Here is a 17,950-nt window from a genome sequence, read left to right on the forward strand (position 1 = left end):
CCTGCTGGTCAGATCCTACTCACAAAAACACTACTAGAACAATAAAACACTAGTGCGTAAAAGCCGGAAGTGTCTATCTCTGTCTCTCCTCCGGCCGGGATTTAAAATGTCCAAAACAAAAACTATAGTTTGGCCTAAATTGGTTTTATTTGGTGACTCTATCACCCAGGTTGGTTCATTTATCTAATATTTATTTAGCGATTGAAATTAACGCCACGCCAGAGTCGTTTGAAGTCGTATCCATGCCTTCAAGTTAAATCTTGAGATGATGGGATGATAGATGATAGACAATGGATGATGGATGATAGGAACTGTTCTGATAGTAAGTGATGAATGAAAGGAGGTCCAGCAGGTTTCTGTTCACCTCAGTGACTTTGTGATCCACTTCTTGTAGGTTTCTTTTCAACCTAATGGCTGGGGTTCCGAAATGGCCAACAAACTTGCTCGGTAAGCTGTTCATAGTTCGTTTTTATTGAGTGTGCAACTCACAAACATGTGGATTCAGCACTATGCATTCATACGTGGAAACCAATCTTTAATATGGAAAACTCTGGCCCTATTAGAAAGTGTGACGTGGTGAACAGAGGACTGTCAGGGTACAACTCCAGATGGGGCAAGATTCTCCTGCCTCGGCTCTTCCCCAATAAACCCTCAGAGAACATAGTGGGCGTTACTGTCTTCTTTGGGGCCAACGACTGCGCTCTTGAGGGTATACATTAGTTGCATGTTTGCATCTTATGTATGCACCTTTTCATCGTTCATGATATCGCTCACACTTGCCTTCCCCCGAATGTAACTATTGAGGTGTCAGTTTGGTTGATCCCAGACTAAATCTACTGATTGCCTTTTCTTTCCTTTGGTCCTAGAGATGAAAGCCAAGCAGCATGTCCCTTTAGATGAGTACTCTGATAACCTGAAGGAGATTGCAAAATACCTGGCCGCATTGGGAGTGTCTTCAGACCGGGTCGTCTTCATCACTCCCCCTCCTCTTCACGAGGCCACCTGGGAGAAGCAGTGCCAGCTTAAAGGTAACTCGGCAGAGTGCTGTTCTTTACCCTAAGATTTATATCAACCTACATCATACATTTGGCCATCGTATAGGAGCAGGACAGCGGTCCTTCATCCATACTTTCACCGAAGTCTGGAATGGCATTCCCCATCACATTGGAGTATTACAATCCATCACACAGTTCAAAAAAGCATATAAATTGTTACTCCTCAACACATACACTTGCAAACATTGACTTATACGTGCTATGTCCCTGTTATGTGTTGTATGTACATGTGACGTGTGATGTGCCTTGTCCCTGTATGTTATATGTGGTGCAGAACAGGAACCTGCTGGAAATCAGTTATTTTATTGAGACAGGCCCGTTTTATATTGTAACTTTGTTACTTCTAATACTTTCCTGTATAATAAATAAAAAGAAAGAAAGGACTGATGTGGGTGTGACTTCCTAACCTAAAGGATGTGGGTTCAACCCCCAATTTTCCGAAGTCTATCTTTAGGCATCCTTGAACAAGATGTTACCCGTTAGCCCTTACCTGCCACTTAATGACCTGTATCTAACATCCAATGTAAGTCACTTTGGGTAAGCAATGCATCCACTGCGTTGTTATACTAAAGAGGTAAACCGCACCACTGTGTTTCTCCACCCCCCAGGGTTCCCTCTGAATCGCCACAACGCGGTGGCAGGGCGGTATGCCCAGGCCTGTGTGGAGGCAGCGGGCCAGTGTGGGGTGACAGTCCTGGATCTCTGGACCCTCATGCAGAAAGATGGACAGGTGGGAACTGGTCTACGCTGACCGCAATTACCATGGGTTACTTTAGATCCCCTAGCAGGTCTAATACCAAGGGCGTAGATTTGTGTGGGGACCAGGGGACCTGTTCCCAGCACTGCCAATGACGACTGAAATGTCCCCACCAATATTCAGGTTGAAACGAAAACAAAGCGCCTCATGCGGTACACAAAGGGTTAAATTTCCATTTCGGTACCGCCTCCCAACATACATCTTCCTTTTTACACTGCCCAGCCGGTTTGGTCCCGGCTTCTCGTAAGAAAAGTTCCTCTGTGTCTTTCTCGCATATATCGCATCATCTCTCCCCGTCTTTGTTTAATGCGCCTGCATCACCTGCTCTCCCATGATGGTCAGCAGCTTGCGATTTTCACTGTCTTATCTGGTTATCACTGGCTTGCTACATTCTATATAATCCAGATAACCCAACAGACACACGCATGCACGCACAACCAGGTCACTATTCAGCGCATGAATTTGAGGAAAATAGTGAAATGGCAATACTCTAGCAATAGTCTAGCAATACTATTGTGTTGCTAGACTTCAATAGAATGAACACTTCTCCAGCTAGATCTACTCATGTTGATATCGCTGCATTGTCGCTGTCCAGACAACGCAGCAACACCTCTACCCTATGCATATGCATACTGCATATGCATCAGCAGATAATGCATCAAACAAAGTTAGTGGTGGTGTCTGGGAAGTGTCCCCACCAAAGCTCAGACCAAACCTACGCCCTTGTCTAAAACCCTAATGTATGGAAAAAAGTTGTTGTCAAATGCATTTCTTTCTTTCATTCTTTAGAAGAAAGAAAGATGACTTAAAATGGAATTATCCCTATGTATCGAAATCATTATTGATTAATGAATTGGGCCACAGTCTCCAGATAACAAAGACTGTGTCACTCTGCATGCATAAACACATTCCAATGAGTTCTGACCTCGTTTGTATCTCGTGTTTCCCAGGACTACACGGTGTACCTGTCTGACGGACTGCACCTCTCTGAAAAGGGGAACCAGTTTGTGTCGGAGCATCTGTGGGGTCTGCTGGAGGCCCGCTTGGACAGCCTGCCCTTCATCCTGCCCTACTGGGGGGATGTGGACACCCAGGACCCTGAGAGCAGCCTGCTCTCTGACTAGAAGACCTGGAAGACCCCGGACCTGCCAGCCTGCTCCGTGACTAAAAACCTGGAAGACCCAGGACCTCAAGTCTATTGTGACTAGCCTGGTGATGAGCATTTCAGCATTTATTTTATGGGTAAGATATATAGATATATATATATAGATATATAGATATAGATATAGATATAGATAGATATAGATAGATAGATATAAAAAAATGATCGTAATGTGATTTGTTAAAATGCACAATAAAGATTTTTTTATTTCATTTATTTGACACATGTACAGCATATTTGCAAGCATAGCATATAGCGTAGGCCAGTTTCCCGCAAGCATATTTCTAAGCCCAACAGCGGACAAATTGTTTGCATAAAAACTAAATTCACAACATCATCCATTCAGTGGATACAATACAGAGCTCTCCGTTCTTGACCTATAATACAGACATTACAACATGATGAATCAGTGGATGGTAAAGGCTTCAAATGTTACACAAGTGCATAGAAATAAGAATGAGGGGATTGAGTGATTAGACATGGGTCAGGGGAATCTTGATCCGTCAAAGCCTACCATCGTTAGGCTCTCTGTACAAATCAGAACTCAAGGCTTAAAAACAACAGAAGGCACTATACTGTTCATCAGGGGTCAGGGTTCATTTGGAGGAGATCAAAAAATACAACATATTATAAAGCACACATGACCAACCATCTTCAAGATTTAAAGACAAACCAAGCATCATTTTCAAACTGGTAATACTCGGGCCCCAGACGTTTCACACGGATCAGTAGTGGCTCTTAAACAACCATAAAGCGTAACTTAAAAAGGAAAAGTACAGTTATCTACGAGTATAAAACAAACATGAAACTCAGTTTTTTGTGAAACAGCAGTCCCTGACTTTCTGAGACTACGCGAGCAGAGCCTACTGAAGCTCTGCTCTGCTATCGGAGATTACGAGAGCAGATGACTGAACCTCTGCTCTCTGGTGCCCGTGTGTGTGGTCCTCCGGTCTCATGAGTGCTAAGCACTCAATGTCACTTAAAATGCTTATCAATGTGTGTGTAGATTTAGAGCGAATGCCTCTGCAGGAGGTTCCTCCATGTGGGGGGGGGGGTGTTCCCTCGTGTGGCGTGGCTCAGCACTCCGTCTCCTTGGTGTCAACGCAGGCCTGCCTGTGGAGCGGCCGGCGCTCCCGCCCCCCCGGGCTCCGCGCGATCGGATCCTCGCAGGAGGACTTCGTACCCGACCAGCAGGCTGCGACGGTGGGCTGCCCGTCCCCCGGGGGGCCCTCCTCTCCGGGGTGAGACTCGGTGCTGCTGTCCTCCTGGATGGTGTCCATCCTGGTCCCCCCGGGGAGGCCGGAGCTCGGGCCTGGGCCCGGGGTAACACTGCTGCCCGATGGGGAGGCCCCCGCCGGGCCCGTCAGGGGCTGCGGGGACAGGTCTGAACCCGGCTGGAAGCAGGGCGCGGTCGGGCCGCCGGAGAAGGAGGGCGGCTGTTTGATGAGGGGCATGTGTCCCCCCTCTAGGCCGCTCTGCATTTCTTGACTCTGTGGGGGGGGGGGGGGGGGGGGGGGGAGAGGCAGGGTGAGGGACGGGCCACACAGCCGGCTGCTGGTCCGGACCGAGGCTCGGATCCACTCCATTTTAAAACCTGTTCCCTCTTCTCCTCTGTCTGTCTGCTCCATGTCAGTAGTAGACAGATGGAGGATTCTTATTTATCGATACATTATTATTTTAAATAAACAGAACAGATCAAATGGAGTGTGTGCCTCCCCCGGTCAGTACGATGAGGTCAAAGCACAAGCGCAGAACGCCATATAAGGACAACATCCTGTGTGGCGATGCAGGCTGAACCACAACAACACACACGCGGCCCTGGATGTTGTCTCAGGATACCCTCTAAAGCGCACCCTTCATTTCTTGACTAAATCTCTTTAGATCGGATGGAGGTGATGGGATGACAGCCAACATATTACAGGATGGCAAAATGGGGGGGTGGTTAGCATGCATCAGGCTGAAGGTCATGTGACTTTCTGAGTGGCCATGACAACAAAACCAAGTGACTGCGTCAAGAAATAAGGGGCTGCGAGAGTATCCGGCGGCGGCGCCCGACCGACCATGCACACGGTGAGATCCAGCGGAACGCCATTCAACACGGAGCCACGGGCTGGCACTCACCTGGACCCGGGGCGGGGGCCCAACTACAGGCCTCCATCCTCTGCTGCGGTTCCGATGAGAACAACAGGGGCCAGGGCACAGGGTGATGACAGGTCACTTGGAGCTCAGAGCCTCAGACCCAGTAGGGGCTTTGTGTCTGACCTGCTGTGCTCCCCCATCAATTTTGGAGGCCTTTTGACCAAATCAGAATCTCCTTGACCCACTGCAACTATTTGAGCTTTGTCTAGGTCTAGAATGATCGTGGCAGCATTGCCATTCAGTATGCCTTAAGACTGGCCTGGCTGCTGCAGTGGAACGGCAGGGCCATTTAAATAACGGTACGTCTATGTCTACAAACAAAGTCTGTTGTGATGCCTCACATCACGATCCCCTCTCCTCATCAGTGCGGTCAGTGGGTTAGAGATGATGGAAGGACGGTGCATTAGTAGAGTTAGTCTAGAGGTTGATCCACACAAAGGGACACTTACACTGGGAGGGAAGAGGTAGGGCCTGGTCTAATGAAGAGACACTGGGGGGAAGAGGTAGGGCCTGGTCTAATGAAGAGACACTGGGGGGGAAGAGGTAGGGCCTGGTCTAATGAAGAGACACTTACACTGCGAGGGAAGAGGTAGGGCCTGGTCTAATAAAGAGACACTTACACTGCGAGGGAAGAGGTAGGGCCTGGTCTAATAAAGAGACACTTACACTGGGAGGGAAGAGGTAGGGCCTGGTCTAATAAAGAGACACTTACACTGGGAGGGAAGAGGTAGGGCCTGGTCTAATGAAGAGACACTGGGGGGAAGAGGTAGGGCCTGGTCTAATGAAGAGACACTGGGGGGGAAGAGGTAGGGCCTGGTCTAATGAAGAGACACTGGGGGGAAGAGGTAGGGCCTGGTCTAATGAAGAGACACTGGGGGGGAAGAGGTAGGGCCTGGTCTAATGAAGAGACACTGCGAGGGAAGAGGTAGGGCCTGGTCTAATGAAGAGACACTTACACTGCGAGGGAAGAGGTAGGGCCTGGTCTAATAAAGAGACACTTACACTGCGAGGGAAGAGGTAGGGCCTGGTCTAATAAGAGACACTTACACTGGGAGGGAAGAGGTAGGCTTGCTCTGATGCTGCTCATACTGCTGGTCAAGACGCTTGTCCTGCAGAGAAACGCACGTCTTATCATACCAACATAATATCTTATCACACTATCATATTATCTGGTCATACTATCATATTATCTTATCCACACTATCATATTATCTTATCACACTATCATATTATCTGGTCATACTATGCTATTTTCTATATCGCAGGGTGACGACAAGACAACATTATTTTACTTATGTTTCAGGTTTGAAATCTTGGAGAAAATTATGTTCATACACATGGTGTCTGATCATGATGATCATTTAGCTGGATCGGACTCCATGATCATCATCATAAACATGATCATCATGATCATCATCGTCATCATCATCAGATACATGGTGTTGATCCTCATTCATTGTAAAGCAAGCATGGGTTGTGAGTTGGATTCCCACTTACCACACAGTGAACAAGAATACTGAGGGGGATCCAGAAGACGAGAGAGAAGACGACCACGGAGCCCACGATGTTGTCAGCCAGGAACTTCCCTGAGGAAACACAGATCCACTCATACAATAAGACCATGGAAGTAACAAGGGGACATGAAAAACCGGGTCTCCAAACACGTTTGTTACCCGTTATCATGTCAACGTCAAATTATTGCCAATAAATACTGAAATGAAATTTCATAACGGCTTTAGTATTTAAAAGGAGAATGCAGTCGACTTACCGAATGTGTTTATGTCGAGCTTGTCGATGAAATCCCAAAGCCTCTCGATCGCATCCTGCACTGACTTTATGCACTTTCCCTGTGAGATCACACAGAAATCATAACACAATGACCACCGCACACAGACGTAAACCGCTGTCCCAGGCTCAGGGACTCCAGCCAGCTGGGTATCGACGAGTACGCAAGTCTATGCTCCGATCCGATACCATCACCTGACTAATTTACTACACAGGCAAAGAACATCACAACCAGATGTTATGCTGCGTTCGTTAATGGACGGATGTGGAAAGTCGGAATTGGAAACACATAATCTCCGACCTACATGCATTCGAGCTACCAAGTCGGAAAAACATGGATGCTAAACTACAAGAATACAGACGTTTTTATTATAATTATAGCTTATAAATCAAAATGATCTACTTCTGCAAAAATTATGTTGTCGACAGTCAGTGCACCGACTAAACATTGCTTTCATCGTAAGAGAACCCTTCAATAAGAACAAGTGCTATAAGTAGTTACAATGCTAGATGCTCTATCGGTATATACACTGGGTATTGGCCGAGACTCAAGTTCAGGAATCGGTATCGGGAAGGAGAAAGGTGGTATAGAACATGTGTACTTCAAAGCCAGGGTGTTCAGATGACTCACACTCCCGTCGCAGTACCCCACAGTGCAGGGCTTGCCCTTGCGCAGGTAGAGGAAGTTGTCGTCCGCCTCCATAAACGGAGAGCAGGTTCCGTCTTTCCCCCGGCAGCACACTTTACACGAGTTCTCCGTTTCTGGGGGGGGGGGGGGGGGGGAGAGACGTTGTCAAACATTACATTTTACCAAACACCTTCTGAACAGCAACACTTCCACACACATCCAACGTTCATGTCTTAATCAGGGTTCTGAACCCATCACATGTTCATGTCTTCATCTTGAGTGCGGTATTCCACATTCAGTTCCTCCCATCCAGCCAGCGTTGCGTTCAGAACAACGATGAAGACATGAACCGGAAGCCTTCATTTCGAGATGAAGAAATGTTCATGTCTTCATCTTTGTTCTGAACGCTTGCTGGCTGGGGGCTGCTATTTGAATGGCTAGTTTAGGCATTTAATGTATGTTGTACGTCCTGGCACTTAAAAACAGTACTTAGCCTGCTGAGACTTAAAGGGGAGATATCATGCCACCAGGTGGCTAATCCTACTCCCACCTGCCTGGTGGCATGATCATTCCACTTTAACGAAGCTCTGCCCGGTCTTACCGTTGCCTGGTGGCATGATACCACCCCTTTTACGAAGCTCTGCCCGGTCTTACCGTTGCAGGCGCAGGACTGCAGGTTTTGCACCGCCTCGCAGAAGGGGTTGCAGTCCCCGGAGAGGCACTTGCCCATGTCCACGCATTGGGTGTCGTTAGCGGCATTCTCCGGGGGCGGGCACTCGCTGCTTTCACCTGAAAACACCCAGGTGACGGGTCACATGGTCAGGGGAAGGCTCAAGATTGGACACGGCCTCAAGGAAGCTCATGTTTAACGACAGAACTCCAAAAGTACCACACTGGGTCGGCCTGAGTCTCAGCCCAAAATGCTTTTTTTTTTTTTTTCAATCTGACTGTTCGATTCAAAGTGTGTTCACTCACACTTAAACTGTCAACTCAAATCGAAAAACAAAAAGATAAACCTGAAATCATTCTGTTCAATGTGAAATGCATATTGGCTACAGCTCAGTAAAAAAATAGAACTAATTGATTCAACAAAAAAAAAAAAATTAACCTAAAACACTATTTGAATAAACCCCCTTTTTTTTTCTGCCGTTTTATTTAATTTACTTAAATAGTGCCTTAAATTGCTTATCCATGGGTTTACACCCCACCGCCAGCAGGGGGCACTCACCTGTGCAGTTGGACACGCCCTTACAGGTGGCGCTGATGGCCTCCTGGCAGCGCTTCCCCGCCTGCTCAAACACGCAGGCCCTACAGCACGGGCTGTTCCTGTCACTGTGGGGAGAAGGAGAACACAGGATTCAGCAGTCCGCTCAGCACGGAGCTTCAAGGGTTAGGAAAACTATTGTTTGAAAAGATTTGGGCCTGGCTCACTATAAAATAAATATGTTATAAAGTGATGCACGACACAAAGAACCATTGTGTGGTTCCACACACAGGCTCCGCAGCTGGAGGGTACACACACGCGTGTCGGTGTCTGTCTGTCTGTCATTTCTTGAACAAGACTCCTAACAGACACAAGCCTCATAATCCCTGGGGTTTCCAAGAGGTGTCTGAGCAGGCCTCTGATTGGCCGTACCTGCACTGCGCATTGGTTTTGAACTTGCACTCGGCCGTGCAGCAGGGGTCGTCGTTGAGGTGCAGCAGCCCCGGGTCGCAGTCCTCCCCTTCCTCCACGCGTGAGTTTCCGCATACCTTGCTGTTGCGCTCCTTGAAGCACTCGTGAGCCTTGAAGCTCAGCGTCTTCCCGATGGAGGTCTTGCTGCAGCTGGAGAAGTGCTTTGGACAGCGGAGGAAGATCGGTGGGTTTTAACTCGTCGTCAATGATTTGTGCTTAAACATTTTCCAATGCACAAAGGGAAAGAGGGCCGTGTTTCCTCATTTCTAAAGAGTAATGTCCATTTGAGGCATTATTGAAGGGTACCTGCATTTCACAGCTACAGTACATCTAACCCCCTCCTGTGTATCCACCTGTGCACTGCTGTTGATGTTATCTGATGTTCTCCATCGGTTTGTACCTTGTTGTTGATCTGGTCCCCGCTCACAGCGATGGGGTACATGATGAACTTCCCCCCATGGTCGTCCGTGGGAGCGCAGGCCGGCAGGTTGTCGGGGTCATGCTCCGCGCCAAAGTTATGCCCAGCTCGTGGGTGGTGACCAGGTCCGCCTCCTAGGGAGGGGCACACACACAGACACACACACACGGGGGTATTATAGCATATCATCTGACAGTGTTATGAACTCCATCCGGAAATGGGTCAGGGGTTAAAGTGATCCAACTTCCATTCATGTCATCCAGACTCCTTGTCTGACATAGCGATGCCGTTAACAATGGGACCTCTCCTTGATCCGCACTACAGAGCATTTCCCTGAACACTAAAGAAGAGACGAGTCTGCTTCCTCCACCAGTAGGCAGGTTGCCTGGTGTTGCATCATCCTGCTGAACTCACTGGTCCGGCTCCACTGGCTCTGACTGTTGGCTGGGATCAGTGTCTTCATTACAGAGCCTCCCGCTAGGAAGGTGTGTCTTTGGCTGCAGACACGATGGAGTCCTTGACACAACAATAAACCCCCTTACTGTAGCCTATTTACATGTATCAGAGACTAGCTGCTGAGACATGTCCTTTTCAATGAACCACTTTTGTTCTTGCAATCGAATATCGTCAATCTAAAATCACCACAGAGGCACTTCCAATGAAACCTTCATAGAGCCCTTTTAGTAAGGCCATATGGCACTATGGCACCCACGACCATACCAAATTCACGCCTGAACTCTAGTCCATATTTGCCCTTTGTGATCGGCATTCGTCTCAGAAAACAGAACGAAACAGTTTATTGTTTTTCTAAGCCCTAATACTCCACAGTTAAAGAGTAAGTTGGTTCGAACCGACCAGGGCTAATTGGCCCACCGGCACACTTTAGACATAGGACCACTCTGAGATGACCATCTCTCTGGATGAACCATCTCTCAGAGAAGGTCCATCCCTCAGAGAAGGTCCATCCCTCAGAGAAGGTCCATCCCTCAGAGAGGGACCTTCTCTTAGAGAGGGACCTTCTCTTAGGGATGGACCTTCTCTGAGAGATGGTTCATCTCAGAGAGATGGTTCATCTCAGAGATGGTCTATGTCTAAGTGTGCCGGTGCCATTAGCCCTGGTTGCTGTTCGGAGCCAGACGTTGACTCTTAAATTGTAGGTATATAGGTCTATAGAAAAACAATAAACTGTTCGTTCTTGTTTCTGAGACGAATCGCCGATCACGCAAAGTATGGCTAGAGTTCAGCTTAATTTGTTATTATTCGTTGGTTCCTATATGTTCCTATATGGGCCTTACTAAAAAGGGTCTATGAAGGTTTAGATTGAAGTGCTCTGTGGTGATTTTAGATTGACGATATTCTATTGCAAAACAAAAGTGGTCATTGAAAAAGGACATGTCTCAGAGTAGTCTCTGAGACATGTAAATAGGCTACAGTAAGGGGGTTTATTGTTGTGTCAAGGACTCCATCGTGTCTGCAGCCAAAGACACACCTTCCTAGCGGGAGGCTCTGTAATGAAGACACTGATCCCAGCCAACAGTCAGAGCCAGTGGAGCCGGACCAGTGAGTTCAGCAGGATGATGCAACACCAGGCAACCTGCCTACTGGTGGAGGAAGCAGACTCGTCTCTTCTTTAGTGTTCAGGGAAATGCTCTGTAGTGCGGATCAAGGAGAGGTCCCATTGTTAACGGCATCGCTATGTCAGACAAGGAGTCTGGATGACATGAATGGAAGTTGGATCACTTTAACCCCTGACCCATTTCCGGATGGAGTTCATAACACTGTCAGATGATATGCTATAATACCCCCGTGTGTGTGTGTCTGTGTGTGTGCCCCTCCCTAGGAGGCGGACCTGGTCACCACCCACGAGCTGGGGCATAACTTTGGCGCGGAGCATGACCCCGACAACCTGCCGGCCTGCGCTCCCACGGACGACCATGGGGGGAAGTTCATCATGTACCCCATCGCTGTGAGCGGGGACCAGATCAACAACAAGGTACAAACCGATGGAGAACATCAGATAACATCAACAGCAGTGCACAGGTGGATACACAGGAGGGGGTTAGATGTACTGTAGCTGTGAAATGCAGGTACCCTTCAATAATGCCTCAAATGGACATTACTCTTTAGAAATGAGGAAACACGGCCCTCTTTCCCTTTGTGCATTGGAAAATGTTTAAGCACAAAACGTTGACGACGAGTTAAAACCCACCGATCTTCCTCCGCTGTCCAAAGCACTTCTCCAGCTGCAGCAAGACCTCCATCGGTAAGACGCTGAGCTTCAAGGCTCACGAGTGCTTCAAGGAGCGCAACAGCAAGGTATGCGGAAACTCACGCGTGGAGGAAGGGGAGGACTGCGACCCGGGGCTGCTGCACCTCAACGACGACCCCTGCTGCACGGCCGAGTGCAAGTTCAAAACCAATGCGCAGTGCAGGTACGGCCAATCAGAGGCCTGCTCAGACACCTCTTGGAAACCCCAGGGATTATGAGGCTTGTGTCTGTTAGGAGTCTTGTTCAAGAAATGACAGACAGACAGACACCGACACGCGTGTGTGTACCCTCCAGCTGCGGAGCCTGTGTGTGGAACCACACAATGGTTCTTTGTGTCGTGCATCACTTTATAACATATTTATTTTATAGTGAGCCAGGCCCAGATCTTTTCAAACAATAGTTTTCCTAACCCTTGAAGCTCCGTGCTGAGCGGACTGCTGAATCCTGTGTTCTCCTTCTCCCCACAGTGACAGGAACAGCCCGTGCTGTAGGGCCTGCGTGTTTGAGCAGGCGGGGAAGCGCTGCCAGGAGGCCATCAGCGCCACCTGTAAGGGCGTGTCCAACTGCACAGGTGAGTGCCCCCTGCTGGCGGTGGGGTGTAAACCCATGGATAAGCAATTTAAGGCACTATTTAAGTAAATTAAATAAAACGGCAGAAAAAAAAGGGGGTTTATTCAAATAGTGTTTTAGGTAAAAAAAAAAATTTTGTTTAATCAATTAGTTCTATTTTTTTACTGAGCTGTAGCCAATATGCATTTCACATTGAACAGAATGATTTCAGGTTTGTCTTTTTGTTTTTCGATTTGAGTTGACAGTTTAAGTGTGAGTGAACACACTTTGAATTGAACAGTCAGATTGAAAAAAAAAAAAAGCATTTTGGGCTGAGACTCAGGCCGACCCAGTGTGGTACTTTTGGAGTTCTGTCGTTAAACATGAGCTTCCTTGAGGCCGTGTCCAATCTTGAGCCTTCCCCTGACCATGTGACCCGTCACCTGGGTGTTTTCAGGTGAAAGCAGCGAGTGCCCGCCCCCGGAGAATGCCCCTAACGACACCCAATGCGTGGACATGGGCAAGTGCCTCTCCGGGGACTGCAACCCCTTCTGCGAGGCGGTGCAAAACCTGCAGTCCTGCGCCTGCAACGGTAAGACCGGGCAGAGCTTCGTAAAAGGGGTGGTATCATGCCACCAGGCAACGGTAAGACCGGGCAGAGCTTCGTTAAAGTGGAATGATCATGCCACCAGGCAGGTGGGAGTAGGATTAGCCACCTGGTGGCATGATATCTCCCCTTTAAGTCTCAGCAGGCTAAGTACTGTTTTTAAGTGCCAGGACGTACAACATACATTAAGTGCCTAAACTAGCCATTCAAATAGCAGCCCCCAGCCAGCAAGCGTTCAGAACAAAGATGAAGACATGAACATTTCTTCATCTCGAAATGAAGGCTTCCGGTTCATGTCTTCATCGTTGTTCTGAACGCAACGCTGGCTGGATGGGAGGAACTGAATGTGGAATACCGCACTCAAGATGAAGACATGAACATGTGATGGGTTCAGAACCCTGATTAAGACATGAACGTTGGATGTGTGTGGAAGTGTTGCTGTTCAGAAGGTGTTTGGTAAAATGTAATGTTTGACAACGTCTCTCCCCCCCCCCCCCCCCCCCAGAAACGGAGAACTCGTGTAAAGTGTGCTGCCGGGGGAAAGACGGAACCTGCTCTCCGTTTATGGAGGCGGACGACAACTTCCTCTACCTGCGCAAGGGCAAGCCCTGCACTGTGGGGTACTGCGACGGGAGTGTGAGTCATCTGAACACCCTGGCTTTGAAGTACACATGTTCTATACCACCTTTCTCCTTCCCGATACCGATTCCTGAACTTGAGTCTCGGCCAATACCCAGTGTATATACCGATAGAGCATCTAGCATTGTAACTACTTATAGCACTTGTTCTTATTGAAGGGTTCTCTTACGATGAAAGCAATGTTTAGTCGGTGCACTGACTGTCGACAACATAATTTTTTGCAGAAGTAGATCATTTTGATTTATAAGCTATAATTATAATAAAAACGTCTGTATTCTTGTAGTTTAGCATCCATGTTTTTCCGACTTGGTAGCTCGAATGCATGTAGGTCGGAGATTATGTGTTTCCAATTCCGACTTTCCACATCCGTCCATTAACGAACGCAGCATAACATCTGGTTGTGATGTTCTTTGCCTGTGTAGTAAATTAGTCAGGTGATGGTATCGGATCGGAGCATAGACTTGCGTACTCGTCGATACCCAGCTGGCTGGAGTCCCTGAGCCTGGGACAGCGGTTTACGTCTGTGTGCAGTGGTCATTGTGTTATGATTTCTGTGTGATCTCACAGGGAAAGTGCATAAAGTCAGTGCAGGATGCGATCGAGAGGCTTTGGGATTTCATCGACAAGCTCGACATAAACACATTCGGTAAGTCGACTGCATTCTCCTTTTAAATACTAAAGCCGTTATGAAATTTCATTTCAGTATTTATTGGCAATAATTTGACATGATAACGGGTAACAAACGTGTTTGGAGACCCGGTTTTTCATGTCCCCTTGTTACTTCCATGGTCTTATTGTATGAGTGGATCTGTGTTTCCTCAGGGAAGTTCCTGGCTGACAACATCGTGGGCTCCGTGGTCGTCTTCTCTCTCGTCTTCTGGATCCCCCTCAGTATTCTTGTTCACTGTGTGGTAAGTGGGAATCCAACTCACAACCCATGCTTGCTTTACAATGAATGAGGATCAACACCATGTATCTGATGACGATGATGATCATGATGATCATGTTTATGATGATGATCATGGAGTCCGATCCAGCTAAATGATCATCATGATCAGACACCATGTGTATGAACATAATTTTCTCCAAGATTTCAAACCTGAAACATAAGTAAAATAATGTTGTCTTGTCGTCACCCTGCGATATAGAAAATAGCATAGTATGACCAGATAATATGATAGTGTGATAAGATAATATGATAGTGTGGATAAGATAATATGATAGTATGACCAGATAATATGATAGTGTGATAAGATATTATGATAGTGTGATAAGATAATATGATAGTGTGATAAGATATTATGTTGGTATGATAAGACGTGCGTTTCTCTGCAGGACAAGCGTCTTGACCAGCAGTATGAGCAGCATCAGAGCAAGCCCTACCTCTTCCCTCCCAGTGTAAGTGTCTCTTTATTAGACCAGGCCCTACCTCTTCCCTCGCAGTGTAAGTGTCTCTTCATTAGACCAGGCCCTACCTCTTCCCTCCCAGTGTAAGTGTCTCTTTATTAGACCAGGCCCTACCTCTTCCCTCCCAGTGTAAGTGTCTCTTTATTAGACCAGGCCCTACCTCTTCCCTCCCAGTGTAAGTGTCTCTTTATTAGACCAGGCCCTACCTCTTCCCTCGCAGTGTAAGTGTCTCTTCATTAGACCAGGCCCTACCTCTTCCCTCCCAGTGTAAGTGTCTCTTTATTAGACCAGGCCCTACCTCTTCCCTCGCAGTGTAAGTGTCTCTTTATTAGACCAGGCCCTACCTCTTCCCTCCCAGTGTAAGTGTCTCTTTATTAGACCAGGCCCTACCTCTTCCCTCCCAGTGTAAGTGTCTCTTTATTAGACCAGGCCCTACCTCTTCCCTCCCAGTGTAAGTGTCTCTTCATTAGACCAGGCCCTACCTCTTCCCCCCAGTGTCTCTTCATTAGACCAGGCCCTACCTCTTCCCTCCCAGTGTCTCTTCATTAGACCAGGCCCTACCTCTTCCCCCCCAGTGTCTCTTCATTAGACCAGGCCCTACCTCTTCCCCCCCAGTGTCTCTTCATTAGACCAGGCCCTACCTCTTCCCCCCAGTGTCTCTTCATTAGACCAGGCCCTACCTCTTCCCTCCCAGTGCCTCTTCATTAGACCAGGCCCTACCTCTTCCCCCCCAGTGTCTCTTCATTAGACCAGGCCCTACCTCTTCCCTCCCAGTGTCTCTTCATTAGACCAGGCCCTACCTCTTCCCTCCCAGTGTAAGTGTCCCTTTGTGTGGATCAACCTCTAGACTAACTCTACTAATGCACCGTCCTTCCATCATCTCTAACCTACTGACCGCACTGATGAGGAGAGGGGATCGTGATGTGAGGCATCACAACAGACTTTGTTTGTAGACATAGACGTACCGTTATTTAAATGGCCCTGCCGTTCCACTGCAGCAGCCAGGCCAGTCTTAAGGCATACTGAATGGCAATGCTGCCACGATCATTCTAGACCTAGACAAAGCTCAAATAGTTGCAGTGGGTCAAGGAGATTCTGATTTGGTCAAAAGGCCTCCAAAATTGATGGGGGAGCACAGCAGGTCAGACACAAAGCCCCTACTGGGTCTGAGGCTCTGAGCTCCAAGTGACCTGTCATCACCCTGTGCCCTGGCCCCTGTTGTTCTCATCGGAACCGCAGCAGAGGATGGAGGCCTGTAGTTGGGCCCCCGCCCCGGGTCCAGGTGAGTGCCAGCCCGTGGCTCCGTGTTGAATGGCGTTCCGCTGGATCTCACCGTGTGCATGGTCAGTCGGGCGCCGCCGCCGGATACTCTCGCAGCCCCTTATTTCTTGACGCAGTCACTTGGTTTTGTTGTCATGGCCACTCAGAAAGTCACATGACCTTCAGCCTGATGCATGCTAACCACCCCCCCCCCCCCCCCCCCCCATTTTGCCATCCTGTAATATGTTGGCTGTCATCCCATCACCTCCATCCGATCTAAAGAGATTTAGTCAAGAAATGAAGGGTGCGCTTTAGAGGGTATCCTGAGACAACATCGAGGGCCGCGTGTGTGTTGTTGTGGTTCAGCCTGCATCGCCACACATGATGTTGTCCTTTTATGGCGTTCTGCGCTTGTGCTTTGACCTCATCGTACTGACCGGGGGAGGCACACACTCCATTTGATCTGTTCTGTTTATTTAAAATAATAATGTATCAATAAATAAGAATCCTCCATCTGTCTACTACTGACATGGAGCAGACAGACAGAGGAGAAGAGGGAACAGGTTTTAAAATGGAGTGGATCCGAGCCTCGGTCCGGACCAGCAGCCGGCTGTGTGGCCCGTCCCTCACCCTGCCTCCCCCCCCCCCCCCCCCACAGAGTCAAGAAATGCAGAGCGGCCTAGAGGGGGGACACATGCCCCTCATCAAACAGCCGCCCTCCTTCTCCGGCGGCCCGACCGCGCCCTGCTTCCAGCCGGGTTCAGACCTGTCCCCGCAGCCCCTGACGGGCCCGGCGGGGGCCTCCCCATCGGGCAGCAGTGTTACCCCGGGCCCAGGCCCGAGCTCCGGCCTCCCCGGGGGGACCAGGATGGACACCATCCAGGAGGACAGCAGCACCGAGTCTCACCCCGGAGAGGAGGGCCCCCCGGGGGACGGGCAGCCCACCGTCGCAGCCTGCTGGTCGGGTACGAAGTCCTCCTGCGAGGATCCGATCGCGCGGAGCCCGGGGGGGCGGGAGCGCCGGCCGCTCCACAGGCAGGCCTGCATTGACACCAAGGAGACGGAGTGCTGAGCCACGCCACACGAGGGAACACCCCCCCCCCCCCCCCCCCCCCCCCCCCCTCACATGGAGGAACCTCCTGCAGAGGCATTCGCTCTAAATCTACACACACATTGATAAGCATTTTAAGTGACATTGAGTGCTTAGCACTCATGAGACCGGAGGACCACACACACGGGCACCAGAGAGCAGAGGTTCAGTCATCTGCTCTCGTAGTCTCCGATAGCAGAGCAGAGCTTCAGTAGGCTCTGCTCGCGTAGTCTCAGAAAGTCAGGGACTGCTGTTTCACAAAAAACTACTGAGTTTCATGTTTGTTTTATACTCGTAGATAACTGTACTTTTCCTTTTTAAGTTACGCTTTATGGTTGTTTAAGAGCCACTACTGATCCGTGTGAAACGTCTGGGGCCCGAGTATTACCAGTTTGAAAATTATGCTTGGTTTGTCTTTAAATCTTGAAGATGGTTGGTCATGTGTGCTTTATAATATGTTGTATTTTTTGATCTCCTCCAAATTAACCCTGACCCCTGATGAACAGTATA

General features: G+C 48.7%; 3 protein-coding genes across 4 annotated transcripts; 2 read left to right on the forward strand and 1 right to left on the reverse strand.

Annotated features, from left to right (window-relative positions):
- Positions 1 to 13: 13 nt before the first annotated feature.
- LOC130382597 (isoamyl acetate-hydrolyzing esterase 1 homolog) lies at positions 14 to 3,157 on the forward strand. 2 transcript variants are annotated; one of them, XM_056590438.1, is made up of 7 exons: positions 14 to 169; positions 395 to 447; positions 564 to 709; positions 867 to 1,028; positions 1,664 to 1,785; positions 2,763 to 2,967; positions 2,998 to 3,157. In XM_056590438.1, the coding sequence occupies exons 1-6, from the start codon at positions 107 to 109 to the stop codon at positions 2,934 to 2,936; spliced, it is 720 nt and encodes a 239-aa protein (XP_056446413.1). In that variant the 5' UTR covers positions 14 to 106; the 3' UTR covers positions 2,937 to 2,967; positions 2,998 to 3,157. The 2 variants fall into 2 exon arrangements, with proteins under 2 accessions (XP_056446413.1, XP_056446412.1); XM_056590437.1 differs by having other exon boundaries at positions 2,763 to 3,157.
- Positions 3,154 to 10,082, reverse strand: LOC130382127 (disintegrin and metalloproteinase domain-containing protein 17-like). The gene is made up of 10 exons (XM_056589738.1): positions 10,034 to 10,082; positions 9,602 to 9,753; positions 9,163 to 9,362; positions 8,755 to 8,858; positions 8,181 to 8,315; positions 7,530 to 7,660; positions 6,882 to 6,960; positions 6,611 to 6,699; positions 6,161 to 6,222; positions 3,154 to 4,464 (listed from the first exon to the last, which is right to left on the reverse strand). The coding sequence occupies exons 1-10, from the start codon at positions 10,080 to 10,082 to the stop codon at positions 4,440 to 4,442; spliced, it is 1,026 nt and encodes a 341-aa protein (XP_056445713.1). The 3' UTR covers positions 3,154 to 4,439.
- Positions 10,083 to 11,130: 1,048 nt separating this feature from the next.
- LOC130382128 (disintegrin and metalloproteinase domain-containing protein 17-like) lies at positions 11,131 to 17,452 on the forward strand. The gene is made up of 10 exons (XM_056589739.1): positions 11,131 to 11,208; positions 11,460 to 11,612; positions 11,852 to 12,051; positions 12,356 to 12,459; positions 12,895 to 13,029; positions 13,550 to 13,680; positions 14,251 to 14,329; positions 14,506 to 14,594; positions 15,019 to 15,081; positions 17,009 to 17,452. Exons 1-10 carry the CDS (start codon positions 11,131 to 11,133, stop codon positions 17,420 to 17,422), a joined length of 1,446 nt encoding a protein of 481 aa, XP_056445714.1. The 3' UTR covers positions 17,423 to 17,452.
- Positions 17,453 to 17,950: the final 498 nt, after the last annotated feature.

The sequence above is a fragment of the Gadus chalcogrammus genome, chromosome 5 (assembly GCF_026213295.1).
Source record: "Gadus chalcogrammus isolate NIFS_2021 chromosome 5, NIFS_Gcha_1.0, whole genome shotgun sequence".
Taxonomy (NCBI): domain Eukaryota; kingdom Metazoa; phylum Chordata; class Actinopteri; order Gadiformes; family Gadidae; genus Gadus; species Gadus chalcogrammus.

Excerpts from the sequence above, each read along its gene's own strand:
- LOC130382597 (XM_056590437.1), top strand. The coding sequence starts at position 107 with ATGTCCAAAACAAAAACTATAGTTTGGCCTAAATTGGTTTTATTTGGT. Across the intron at positions 170-394 it reads TTGGTGACTCTATCACCCAG|GTTTCTTTTCAACCTAATGG; the intron begins GTTGGTTCATTT and ends CACTTCTTGTAG. Across the intron at positions 1,029-1,663 it reads GAAGCAGTGCCAGCTTAAAG|GGTTCCCTCTGAATCGCCAC; the intron begins GTAACTCGGCAG and ends TCCACCCCCCAG.
- LOC130382127 (XM_056589738.1), bottom strand. The coding sequence starts at position 10,082 with ATGAAGACACTGATCCCAGCCAACAGTCAGAGCCAGTGGAGCCGGACC. Across the intron at positions 9,363-9,601 it reads GGGACCAGATCAACAACAAG|CACTTCTCCAGCTGCAGCAA; the intron begins GTACAAACCGAT and ends CGCTGTCCAAAG. Across the intron at positions 4,465-6,160 it reads CCTACCTCTTCCCTCCCAGT|AGTCAAGAAATGCAGAGCGG; the intron begins GTAAGTGTCTCT and ends CCCCCCCCACAG.
- LOC130382128 (XM_056589739.1), top strand. The coding sequence starts at position 11,131 with ATGAAGACACTGATCCCAGCCAACAGTCAGAGCCAGTGGAGCCGGACC. Across the intron at positions 12,460-12,894 it reads GGGCGTGTCCAACTGCACAG|GTGAAAGCAGCGAGTGCCCG; the intron begins GTGAGTGCCCCC and ends GGGTGTTTTCAG. Across the intron at positions 14,595-15,018 it reads GTATTCTTGTTCACTGTGTG|GACAAGCGTCTTGACCAGCA; the intron begins GTAAGTGGGAAT and ends GTTTCTCTGCAG.